The sequence below is a fragment of the Muscardinus avellanarius genome (genome assembly GCF_963383645.1).
Source record: "Muscardinus avellanarius genome assembly, chromosome: 14".
In the NCBI taxonomy this organism is placed as follows: Eukaryota; Metazoa; Chordata; class Mammalia; order Rodentia; family Gliridae; genus Muscardinus; species Muscardinus avellanarius.
Genome location: NC_137800.1, coordinates 107,517 through 120,744, shown reverse-complemented (window position 1 = coordinate 120,744; position 13,228 = coordinate 107,517). Strand labels below are relative to the sequence as shown.

At 41.5% G+C, this 13,228-nt stretch overlaps 1 protein-coding gene across 4 annotated transcripts in view; it reads right to left on the bottom strand.

Moving 5' to 3' along the window:
- FBXO25 (F-box protein 25) overlaps positions 1-12,423 on the bottom strand; it is a gene marked incomplete at both ends in the record, with an annotated part of 31,843 nt that extends 19,420 nt beyond the window's left edge. For 3 of the 4 annotated variants that reach the window (XM_080710773.1, XM_080710775.1, XM_080710774.1), the window contains 4 exons: positions 562-654; positions 2,946-2,995; positions 4,018-4,121; positions 12,290-12,423. In XM_080710773.1, the coding sequence (XP_080566899.1) occupies positions 562-654; positions 2,946-2,995; positions 4,018-4,121; positions 12,290-12,423 (381 nt within the window). Of the gene's footprint in view, positions 1-561; positions 655-2,945; positions 2,996-4,017; positions 4,122-12,289 lie in introns of those variants that run through there. The other variant, XM_080710776.1, reaches the window with a different exon arrangement.
- Between the last annotated feature and the right edge of the window lie 805 nt (positions 12,424-13,228).

Genomic DNA, 13,228 nt, shown 5'->3' with positions numbered 1-13,228 from the left:
CTCTTGAGTGTCTCACAGCACCATTAAAAACACAAAATATTTTACAAGTCATGACTTACAGTTTAATAGAATTACCACATAGTAATTAATCTACAGGCAAACAAAAAGTAGAACACATGGTTATGACCCTTTCCTTTAGAATGTAGCCAAGAAAATAATTCTCTGTCTAAAAATACATCGTAATACAGCAAAGCTTTTGTGGAGCTTTTCCTTTATGAAACAAGGTTCATTTTTAGTGAAAAAATATGAAGTGGAAATGCACATCAAACTGCCAGGGAAAGGCTCTGGGACTTTCCTGAGGCTGGGTGGGCTCAGGTGTGATGTCACCCCAAGGGCTGAGGGCAGAGAGGGATCCCTGCTGGGGGCTTCCTATCTGGGGCACCTCTGTCAGGAGAGCCTGATTTCTGCATTTTCTCCTGAATTTGTTCCTTTTTCTTCCTACACAACAAACAGGTAGACCTTTCTGAAGTTGCCCAAAGAATACTGAATATTTCACATTTGTCATTTTCAAAATACAGATATTCTAAAGTCATCAAAGTAGTACTTGAAACAAAAACTTACTTTGACCACGTATGTGAACCTTCGGATATCCTGAATTGCACTTGAGAAGTCTAACCGGTTGAAGGCCTCTCCCAAGGTACAATAACCATGCCTCTGGAAAGCAGTGAGGAAGGAAAATTAGTTACAAGTCAACAAGTGTCACTCAGGTTGTGTGAACATTTTTTAAAGTTTTGGTAAAGGACATTTATTTCCATTCTGAACATTTATTCCCGATGAAAGTAAAATTATAGCAATGCTAAATTTAATCCATTTATGCATAATTAAGATGCTGTACATTATCTGGCATTTTTGTACCACTGCTGATGATGTAATGAGAAAGCATTTATGACATACTTTGCTGGCTTCTTGTACTAAGGACAAGGTGGGGTGGACATAACCAGGTTAAGGGTATTGGTGTTACATATGTTGCGGTGGGACATATGAACTGAGCTGCCCACAGCTGGGAGTGCGCTCAACTACCAAGGGGCAAGCCTCAGAGGCCACCTGGCAACAGGAGGGTGCTTCTGAGAAATGGCCTTTAGGTAGAAAGGGCTGAGGGCACACAGTGGCTCTGACGATGGATGCTGAGCACCCAAAATGCTAAGAGCTGGTAATGAGACCCAGGGGCACAATCAGAGATGAAGCATAAGTATCTCTGAGTTTCACGAATGGTGTTATTCTGTCTTTTAGGTTACCCATTAATGGTAGACCCTTTATTATATATCAGGTTGTGCAAGTTTGCACCTTAGGCTTGGGAATCTTCCTAAACTCCACTTCTGTATTTGAAATACTTGACACCTGTAACCAGGTTTTCACAATTCAGCATTATGGGAATAAAATATTTAATAGGTTTTTTTTTCTTTTGCAGTACTAAGGATGGAAACCAGGGACATTCTGCCTCCAAGCTATACCCCCAGCCTTATTTTTTACTCTTTATTTTGAAACAGGGTCTCACTGAGTTGCAAAGAACCTCACTAAGTAGGTGAGGCTGTCTGCAAACTGCAATCCTCCCGTCTCAGCCTCCCAAATGCTGGGATTACAAGCATGTGCCACCACGCCTGGCTTAATAGTTTTTTTTATAAGCTTCAAGCTTTTATTTCACTCTTAATGTCATCTTAGAGTAAATGCTAAGGGTTAGTCATGTTAGACCCATCTAATATTAATGATTACCAAGTATATCATTAGTTTTCTTTCTCAATATCTAAGCCCTAAGTCTCTAAGAGGCTGGGCTAGTTTAAGGACAGGCACTATTAACATGCCTGGGATATTTACTTTATCCTAACTTAATAATAATAAACAATTGTTCCCTGAATCATTTCACCAAACTGCTCTAAAATAAATCAAATGCAGAGTTTCAAGGGCTGTAAATAAGGACTAAACTAAACTCCCTCAGTACTGAGCAGAGAAGCAGGAAGCTGAGCTGGGAACCATTAGTGTTGGCTCATAAGAAAGCTTTCACCAATGAGGCAACCAAAGGCAGGGAAAAGTTCAAACTGCTTTGCAGGTCCAGCCTCCATGAACAAGTGCATACAAGTGAGTCTCCAGAATGAAGAAACCAATGATCTATTTTATTCCCCAATATACAGCAAGAATTCCTCTCTCTCACCCCACAGCAGCAGCATACATTGACAGAAATTGTGTCAAACCTTGCAGGAATGCAAGATCAGTCGTAAATAACCACTTCAGATTCAGAAATGCAGGAGGAATCATAGAATGCACATGTATGCACACACCACACATATGCACGTACCACAAATATACACATTATATACCACATATAGGCACACACTACACAGGCCACATACCACCATACTCCCCACCCCCACCCCCACCAGACACACACCAAACACAATTCACACACCACACATATGCACATACCACAAACACATGACACACATGCACAGGCCAAACACATCACACCAACATATCACATGCATGAATACACATGCACATATTACATATGCACACATACCCACATAGGCATATATCACACAAACACTTCACACATATACACATACCACACGGCAGGCATGCACACATACTAAACACAGTTCACATACCACACACATGCATACAGCACACAAACACACCAAACTCATCCACATGCCTCAGACATGATACGTATGCATATACCACACACCAAGCATGCACACATAGCAAACCCACTTAATATGCCACACATACAAACATATCACACACATATGCACATATACACACCACCTACACTCCTATGCATGCATACCATGCACACATACATCATGTAACTGCAAATCATTGCTCCAAAAGCTTCTCACATGTTTGTACTGGTGAAAATGTGAACCACTGTTATTGCAAAAGGAATGATTTAGGGCATTACATAGTCAGCAGGAACAAAGAATATATACCCTCACTTATAATACACTTACCTCTTTTGTGCTCTCTTTATGAACATAGATCCATTTTTCACGATAAAAACCTAGAATAGAAATTAACTTTTTTAAACCATTTCAAAATGAAATTTTAAAGAAGTTTCAATAACTGAACATGCTAACAGAATAATCTGACTCACTGTTATAAGAGATGCTTTAATTGGATAAATGTAAACAAATATTTTTGTTGTCTAATATCAGTTAAGAGGCATTGAGACACTTTGTATGTCTCAGTGAAATCCAAAATCATAAAATGATTTAAGACAGTGTCACATCCTAGCAACTTGGAAGAAAATTAGTATTATTAATGACTAGACATATCAAACTGTAAATGGTTATAAAATTTAAACTATTCATTCAACCCTTTGTACCCTAATAAAAAGTTCCATTCTAAATCAGGCATGGTGGCACATGGTACTTGGGAGGCGGAGACAGGAGGATCACAGGTTCACAACCAGCCTCAGCTACTTAGTGAGGTGCTCCAGAACTCAGTGAGACCCTGTTTCAAAATAGAGAAAAATAGGGCTCGGGGTGTCACTCAGAGGTAGAACGCCTCTAGGTTCAACCCCCAGTTCTACAAGAAAAATAATTCCATTCTTCCCTTGCCCTCTGTAGTCTTGCAGACACACTTTCCACATTACTCAACCTCAAAGCATCTCACCAGACAGTGATTTGATAGTGGCTCAGGACATGACGGGTCCTTGCTACTGCCCCACCTTCCCATGCCCTCTGCCTGCACAGCATCCAGGGTCCCAAACTGCCTTCTTGCCCTGGGTCGTGTGGCCCCATACCTCGGTTCTAGCCCCTCTTGATGCCTTGCTGCTCAGGAATGAACTGAGTTCACGACTGGTCATTCAGATGTGGGGCTGTGTTGTGGGGTTTGCCATCTTCTGTTTGTGCACATCTTACCAACTCAAATGCTCAAGATGCAAAAAGTTCAATCATTAAATCAATGGGCATCATTGGACACAATGTTTATTTACATACTCTCACCATCTTTAATAAGTCAGCACTGCCGAAGCAATTTAGCATTATCAAAAGATCCAAAAAGTAACAGATATGCTCTTACCTTGAGCATTTGTACTATTTCTGAAATGGTCTTTTTTCCTTTTTTTGGATGCATATTCACACGCTTCATTATTAAATATTTCTTCATCTTCACTATTTAAGATACTGAAATAAAGATAATTTTTCTTAAAATATTTTTCAAGGACATCTTCATTTGGCTTTCTTGTATAAGAGAATACAGTAAGTATTTGGTTTGCAATTCAGGAGCCCAAAATAAAAATACTAGTTAATATTCAGAGAAAAGTCATGAACTTCAAATTACAAGGGTAATGCCTAATATCGTTTTCATTTTGAAAAATCTGAGATATATCTTGGTTCTTCTGAGAATGTTAATCCAAAAAGTGCTGGACATGCTTTAGAATCTCCCAAGGATTTTGATATGCTCAGTCAAGGCAGTTTTGGACATCAAAATGCTTTGTTAAATCAGAGCTCATAGCCAGGCGTGGTGGTGCAAGCTTGTAATCCCAGCATTCGGGAGGTTGAGACTAAAGGATCGTGGTTCTCGGACAGCCTCAGCTACTTAGTGAGGCCCTCTGCAACTCAGTGAGACCCGGTTTCAAAATAAAGAATAAAAAATAGGGTAGAGGGTATAGCTTGGAGGTCGAATGCCCCTGGGTTCCATCCCCAGACCCGCAAATAAATAAATAAATAAATAAATAAATAAATAAATAAATAAATAAATAAATAAATAATCAGAGCTTATAAAGAGAACTACAGAAATGCTGGGAAAATGCTAGGAGCAAATGAGACGAACAACCGTATCCCCGATCCAATGTCAAGTAAACCGTCAACGTTCCCAATTATTCTCTACATTTTTAAAGCTTTAACTGAGGCTAACTGTGGCTGCACAAAACATTTTCTTAATAAACACCAGCCACATATGTTGTTAAGGCACTCAATGGAACCAGACAAAGCGAACACATTTCTCCCCTACCCCCAATACTGGGAACTGAACCCAGGCCCTCACACATGCTAGGCAAGGACTTTACCACTGAGCTATATCCCCAAGAAACACACATATCTACCATTTACATACATTTACAGTTTTCTTTCTTCTTTTTTATGAAATAAAATAATAAGGCAAGAGATGAACAATGTGAACCTTTTCTTTAGAAGTTTCTTCCTAGTAGTAAGAAAGACCACAATATTTTTATTTTGACACTCCGAGCCCCTAGGCTGTTTTCAGCCTAGAAACACTGAAGGGAGTGCTGTGGAGACAGCTGGCGATGGAGGCATGTAGGGTGCTGCTCAAAGCCAAGAACTAAGGTTGCTTATTCCTCTTCATTGTTCTTTGACGAGTGTATAGCAGGCACTTTTCACTCACCAGTGTTCACTTTTAATAAGAACACCTGAATTTGCCACAAGAATCCATTCATCACTGTCAGAACAGATCTGGCACAGGAAATGGCTGCAAATCACCTCAAGAAGCAAAGGTGTGCTTGAAAACAGACACATGACTATATTCCCTGGTCAGCACAAAATAACACCAACTCACGGAAGTGTGTTGGTCCTCAAATCTTATATTTAATCCCACACTAGTTTGTATTATAGATTCAAATCCTGGGATACTTTTGAACACAAAAAAATTTTTCCAACTAAAATCACAGCCATCTCAAAGGAAAAGTAGAAATACATTGTTCTCCAGGAATAGTGTCACGGAAACAGAAACAGGATGCAGAAGAAAGGGTAGCTGACTGTTTCACCAGTCAGGGAAGGGACACCCCATGTACCCTGCTAAGGCTGCAGCATGATGCAGACGGTATGTGGGGGTGGGGGGTCGCACGTAGACATTTAACCCGCCCACAGGTGGGAGGCTACATTGAGACGCTTCCACAGAGGAAGGAGATCTGTTCCTGGCTGAGCACTGGCAGGGCTGTCTGCAGTAACTTTCCTCCATGAATCGGGCACTAGACCTTCTAACTGCTGCTCTCATACTTGTGGGTATGTAGGTGGGTTAGGGTACTAGACACTCTAACTGCTGTTCCCACACTTGTGGAGTATGTAGATGGGTCACTTCCAAGGCACTGCTGGGTGCTGCCTAGATTCCAGGGGGCTTGGAAAGCATGGAAGTTAGGCTCACAGGTGATGATCAAGGGAAAATGACTTCTTTGGAGAAACTATTAACTCGTTTTTTTTGTTTTTTTTTGGTGGTACTGGGGATGGAACCCTTCTCTGGGCTACACTCTCAGACCATATATATAAATAAAATATATATAAAACATATATGTGTATATATTTTTTTTAATTTTTTTTTTTGCAGGTGTGGGGATGGAACCCAGGAGCATTCTACCTCCAAGCTACAGCCCCTGCCCTATTTTTTATTCTTTATTTTTCTTAATTTAAATTTATTTATTTTTTTAAATTGGTGCATTGTAGTCATATATCAATCACATTGGAGTATACAAGACTTGAGAGGATATACAAGCACACACGGCAGACTCCGATGCCAGCCTCGCTGGCCCCAGTACCGGCCTAACTCCTCGGCAGGCTCTTATCCTGGCCTCAGAGGCCCCAGTCCCGGCCTTGCCTCATGGCAGGCTCCAATGCTGGCCTCGCTGGCCCCAGCACCGGCCTAATCCCTCGGCAGGCTCCAATCCCAGCCACGGAGGCCCCAGCACTGGCCTTGCCTCACAGCAGGCTCCGGTGCCAGCCTCGCTGGACCCAACACCGGGCTAACCCCTCAGCAGGCTCTGATCACTGTCTCTGGGGTTATTACTTCAAAGGTTCCAGGTGTAATGTATCAGATCTCTGCCTCCCCTGAGTACTGGCCACTGCCATTGCCACTGCCTCCACCATTTCAAATCCTTCCCAGGCTCTTTTTCCACTCTGAATGTTGTCCAGTGTTCCTAAGCATGCGTGACGGTAGCATTCGACATTTGGTGTAATTTCTCCAAAAAATAAGGTTGGTAGGATCCAGTTTCTGCTTCTCCTGAATACAAGTCTCCACCGCCATCGCGGAGACAGCTTTCAACACTGCCTTTCTCCTTGGTCTCCGCTAAACTCTCTCCTTACAGGTGATGTCCAAGAATCCTAATATAGAGAAACAGCAGTCCTCGTTCACGGGAAATTTTTCCATAAGTTCCAGTAAATTTAGATAAGTTCTGTCTGCATCTCCAGTGTCCTGGCATCCGCAACGGCTTTCTTAACTCCTCTCCGATATTTTTCTTTTTCTTTTCCTTTTTTTTTTTTAAATAAGAGAAGACAGTATATGTGGTTTGAGGAGGTAGTGGGATCAGGCACTCAGTAGCACTGTGACCCGGTCTGTTTCCCCATGGGTCCAGGGTGCTCCGCACTACTCTGCCTGGGGCCGAGTCTTGCGACCCGGGAACTGGCTGGCATGCCTCGCGTGACCCCCGCCCGGGACCCAGGGTACTGGGCCCGGTTTCTCCAGGGGTCTGGCATGCTACGCGCAGTTCGACCCGGGGCCCAGAGTCCTGCGACCCGGGCCCCAGCTTGCATGCCCCGTGTGACCCCCGCCCGGACCCAGGGTACTGGGCCCGGTTTCTCCAGGGGTCTGGCGTGCTACGCTCCACCACGCCCGGCTCTTTCTCTCTCTATATATATTTTTAAATTTTGAAACGGGGTCTCTTAAGCCAGCGAGGCTAGCTTCAAACCTGAGCAATCCTCCTGTCTCTGCCTCCCAGGTGCGGGGATTACAAGTGTGTACCACCACACCCAGCATTAACTAGTTTCTAATATTACAATGTTGGTTTTTTTTTTTCTTTTTTAGGTGGTACAGGGGGTAGAACTCAGAGGCTTTCTACTGAAAGCCTCTGGGCTATACTCCCAGACCTATTTTACATTTTATTTGGAAACAGGGTCTCACTAAGTTGCTGACAGCCTCACTAAATAGCAGAGAATGGCTCCGAACTTGTGCGATCTTCCTGTCTCAGCCTCCCAAGCACGGGGATTAAAAGCATGCACCACCATACCCGGCTTACAAAGTTTGTTTTTTTTGGTGGTACTGGGGGTGAAACCCAGGGGTTTTTTACCTCTGGGCTATACGCCCAGACCTATTTTTATATTTTTTTTATTTGGAAACAGGGTCTCACTAAGTTGCTGAGAGTCTCACTAAGTAGCTGAGGCTGGCTTCGAACTTGTGCGATCGATCCTCCTGTCTCAGCCTCCCAAGCACTGGGATTATAGGTGTGCACCACCACGCCCGACTCTACAAAGTATTTTAAACAGGGGAAAAGCCATAATTTTGGTGTGATCTTTACACTGTCTGATAAACAAATTTAAAAATGGGAAAAATAATGGCTGGGTGTGGGGGCACACACTTGTAATCCCAGCATTAGGGAGGCGGAGACCAGAGGATCGTGGTTCACAGACACCCTCAGGTACTTAGCAAGACACTTCACAGCTCAGTCAGACCATGTTTCAAAATATAAAAGGACTAAAAAAATAGGGCTGAGGTATAGGTCGGAGGTACAATGCCCCTGGGTTCCATCTCCAGTACCACAAAAAAAAGGGGGGGGGAGGAATATAAATGCTTCCAAAGTTAAAACCAACATTAGCAAATGTTTATGAATAGTACACATGCATATCTTTCCATTTTGTGTGCATGTAAACTATTAAGTACATTTTATAGCAAATAATTCCTTTAAAAATTTTTTTTTGGTACTGGGAATTGGTGCAAGTAATTCTATCTCTGAACTACATCCCCAGCCCTATTTCATTTTTTATTTTGAAAGGTCTCACTAAGTTGTGAACCTATGATTCTCTTGTCTCAGCCTCCCAAGTATTGGGATTATACGCATGAGCCACTACACTGTGCTTTTTAAAGGATTTTAATTCATGAGCAAGATCAGTATCACCCACTGTGGCTTAAAAATACATGGAGTCTCCAACAACTCAATTAAAAAATGGGAAAGGGACTTCAATAGATATTTCTCCAAAGAAATACAAATGATCAATATGCACATGAAATGCATAGAACCGCTAATTCTTAGGGAAACTAAGAATTAAAACTGCAGTGAAATACTACCTTACGTCCATTAGGAAGGCTGCTACACAACAAAGAAAGTATTAGCAGGAATGGGAGAAACCGCAACCTTGTGCACTGCTGTTAGCAATGTAAAATGGTGCAGCTGTTAAAGGAGATGGTATGGCCATTTATTAAAAATTAAGCCAAATATCTCATGACTCAGCAAGACCCTCTGGATATATATCCAAAGGAATAGGGGAAAAAGGTCTTGAAGAGACATCAGTACTTAACTCCTACATTCACAGTGGCACTCTTCACAATAGCTAAATCTGGAAGCAATCCATGTGTTCATCAACAGATGAGTGATAAACAAGCTGTGGTAAATCCATTCAATGAGTATTATTAAGCCTTAAAAAATTAAGGCAATATTGACACCTGCCACAACCAGTCACTGAACCTTGAGGACAAGATGGTAGGTCAGATATGCCAGCCACAGAAGGACAGACACTACCTGACTTGGCTTATGTGGAGTGCTTAGAGAATCAAATCACAGAGACAGAGACTAGACTGACGGGTACTGGGGAATGACGTGAGAGATGGGGCTAGTGTGTAATGGGACAGAATTTCTGTTTGGGAAGATGAAGAGTTCTTGAGACAGATGGTGTGATGGGTGCACAACAATGTGACTATACATATGTAGAATACCACTGAACTACACACCTACACATGGTCAATATGGTCAACTGAATGTGATATATGGATTTTACCACAGTTAGAGGTAAAGAGACAGAGATGGGGCAGGGGGGATAAAAAGAGAAAAGAAGGAAGGGAGGGAGGGAGGGAAGAAAGGAGGGAAGGAAGGAGAAGTCTACATACTTGTCTTGTTCAGGCTGTCTGAAGTATGAGTGGGAGGCAGAGATGAAGGAGAAACTAAAACAATTATTTATCAGCATGACATTTATCTCGAAGGACACATATATGTTATCCATTCTACCATCCAAAAAAGGAGTCTTTAAGGAGAAACTCAGTACATATGCTGCAACTTGTCTAGAAGATTTTATATACAAGGCAATGTGACATATACATTTTGGTTACTTCACCAAAACCCTCATCCATGATCACTGGTACGCTGCAACGTGTGCTGGTTATTTAAGGTTATATGTTATGCCAGGCGTAGTGGCACACGCTGTAAACCCAGAATTCGGGACCTGAGACAGGAGGATTGCAGTTCAAGGACAGCCTCAGCTACTTAGTGAGGCCTTTTGCAACTCAGTGAAATCCCTGCTTCAAAATAAAGAATAAAAAATAGGGCTGGGGATGTAGCTCGGAGGTAGAATGCCCCTGGGTTCCATCCCCAGTACTTCCCAGGCTACCTGGACAATCAACAGAGAATGTGAAGGTAAGGGGAAAGGAGAGTGGCTGAGTTTGCAGAGAAGGAAGAAAGAGAGATAAGACTCAGAGCTATCAATATTGTATTTTGTATCCTCCAATTCTATGCATATAGAGAAGGAAAATCAATTTTCAGACACTGAAAACATGTTTAGGGGGATGGGAAAATATACATGGAAAAATAGAAAATCAGGCAAATCCTTTAATGAAGAACTAACTGCAAAACTATGTTTCAATTACACCTTTTTTAAACTGACATTCTGTGATCTGTCTATCCATCCTAAAACCATGACCTGAGGAATCTCCACATTTAATAGTGGCTACCTAAACATTAGACATCTAATTTTTCTAGGCATATTTAATCAACTTAAAACTTAAATAATTTATTATAAGAACTGTAAGACAATAATTTATCTAGAAAAATCATAATTATAAACCATCGAATACTAATAGCATTAAGTTATCAACTGTAAATAAATTTTATAACTACTAGTATTAAATAAAAATTGGAAGCCAGATATGGTGGAGCACATTTGTAATCCCAGTACTTGGGAGGCTGAAACAAGAGGATCACAGGTTTGAAGCCAGCCTCAGCTACATAGTGAGTCCCTCTGCAACTTAGTGAGACCCTGTTTCAAAATAAAGAATAAAAAACAGGGCTCGGGGCATACCTCAGAGGTAGTATGCCCCTGGGTTCAACCCCTAGTTCCACAAAATAAATAAATAAGTAAATAAATAAATCTTGGAATGGCAGAAAAATTCTACAATATAAGCTCAAAAGTCTTATGTGCTGTCTTTACTATAACTGAAAATATAAAATTTGTTTGTTTCAAATACAAAAACCAGCCTCTAGTCTAAAGCTACCAAACTTCCATCAGATATATAGATAATCACACATACAGCTGATAAGAATGCAAATTCCAAATAAGAACACACAATAAAATCAAAGACTAGAACAACACTCGATAGGTTGAGGTCCTGAGCCTGTCCTGAGCCTCCATATTTTTAAGGACCATAAGCAGGATTGAAAGGGACCATAATGAGCCAGGTGTGGTGGTACAAGCTTGTAATCCTACTACTTGGAAGGCCGAGACAGGAGGATTGTCGGTTCACCTCCAGCCTCAGCTACTTAGTGAGGTCCTCTGCAACTTAGTAAGACCCTGTTTCAAAATAGGAATAAAAAACAGGGCTGGGGGGTATATCTTAGAGATAAAATGCCCTGGGTTCAATCCCCAATATGGCAAAAATAAATAAATAAATAAATAAATAAATAATAGAAAGGGACCATATGATAGCCCTATATTTACACGGTCCCAAATTTTTTCAAAACATATGGCCCAATAGAAGATAGTTTGCAACCCCAGCCTCCTTGTGACTCAAGCACTAGCCTGAAGTACATGTAGCCATGATCCATGTTAATTTGGGGCTGTGGATATGCCTCATCTACCCAATGGCTGGAAGCAGATATAGCACATAATACAACCTGGGGCCATGCAGATCAGATGTTGTGGGTGACACATCCTCGGGGACAGTGAAGATGAGGCTACACTCACAGCATGGCAAAGCAAGACAGAATACCACATGGCCCTAAATATGTCACCAAGCAATGTCACTGACACACTTTTGAGAGAGATTTGTCTTAAGCAGCCCACTAATACTATGCCCTTAACATATGCTGCCAAAGCTATGCCTTTTAATTTCCTGGGGCTCCTTAGCTACATTGTAGGGTTAATAATAATTCTTATCACGAGGAGTAAGTATTTTAAATTATGAGGAAAAAGCATTTATGTGTGGATTATCAGCCAATTTAGCAGGCTCATCCTATAGCTAAGTAACTCACTTCCTCACATCTGCCTTCTGAGTAGTCGATTCTCAGCACAACCACAAGTTATGGAGCTTTGCAGCGACCTGCAAAGCACATAAGGCTGGCGGGCAGCATGCTACATGGCAGACTTACATGTCATGGCTGCCTGTACACTGGTTGTTCTCTCTGTCCAGCTCCTGACTGCAGGAGTCACATCTCTTCCAACCATCTTCAGTTTTAATCCAACTCCATCCAGGAGACCTCCAGTCCTGACCCAGAAATGGCATAGTTCTCCTATAAAAACAAAATTTACATCAGGAAAAAATATATATGTAAAGAGTTTCTTTTCACTGGAAACATTTGTTCATTGATTTTGGAGAATAAAGATCTTATTTAATGTTTCATTGTTCATGATGTAAATGTTGGCTAGCTATGTGATAAAACTAAAGTGAAAAGAGAAGGCATGAGGTTAGACTTAAAACATTAGATCTTACATGAATGAAGGAGCAAGGCAAAGAATCAGCTACAGGAATGCCAGAACGCACACAGCACAGTTGAGAAAAAAAGCAAAACAGGCTGGCTGAAATGGAAAAGTCCTTCAAGGGGCCTGGTAGGTAAGCTGGAAGGTGACCCTCAGACACACACATGGGGGACTGCATGGGGGACTGCGGGTCAAATGTGTTTGGACTCTATTTTCTGAGTAACTAAAAATATTTGAACAATGTGTCAAGGTGAGTAGTGTTGTGTATAGAGACCATAATCTTCTAGTGCAACAGATTACAAGGGAGAAGAGACAGAAAAACCAATTCCTTAGGCAGCAGTCTCTTATATGTCCTTGCAGACCCATGTCTTCAGCTAACAATGTATCTTAAAGCTTGATAACACACAAACTTGTACTCATCTATGTAGACATTGCTTATTTTTTGGCTTCAAAACTGATTCTAATAGCACTTAAAGAACCAATGTTGACTGAGATCTGACTCAGTGGTAGAGCCAATCTTGCATGTGTGAGAACTGTTTTACCTCCATACATTGATTTAAAAAAAAAGAAGAGGATTGTGTCATTCCCAATAAAGGAATCGTTTTTGTTAT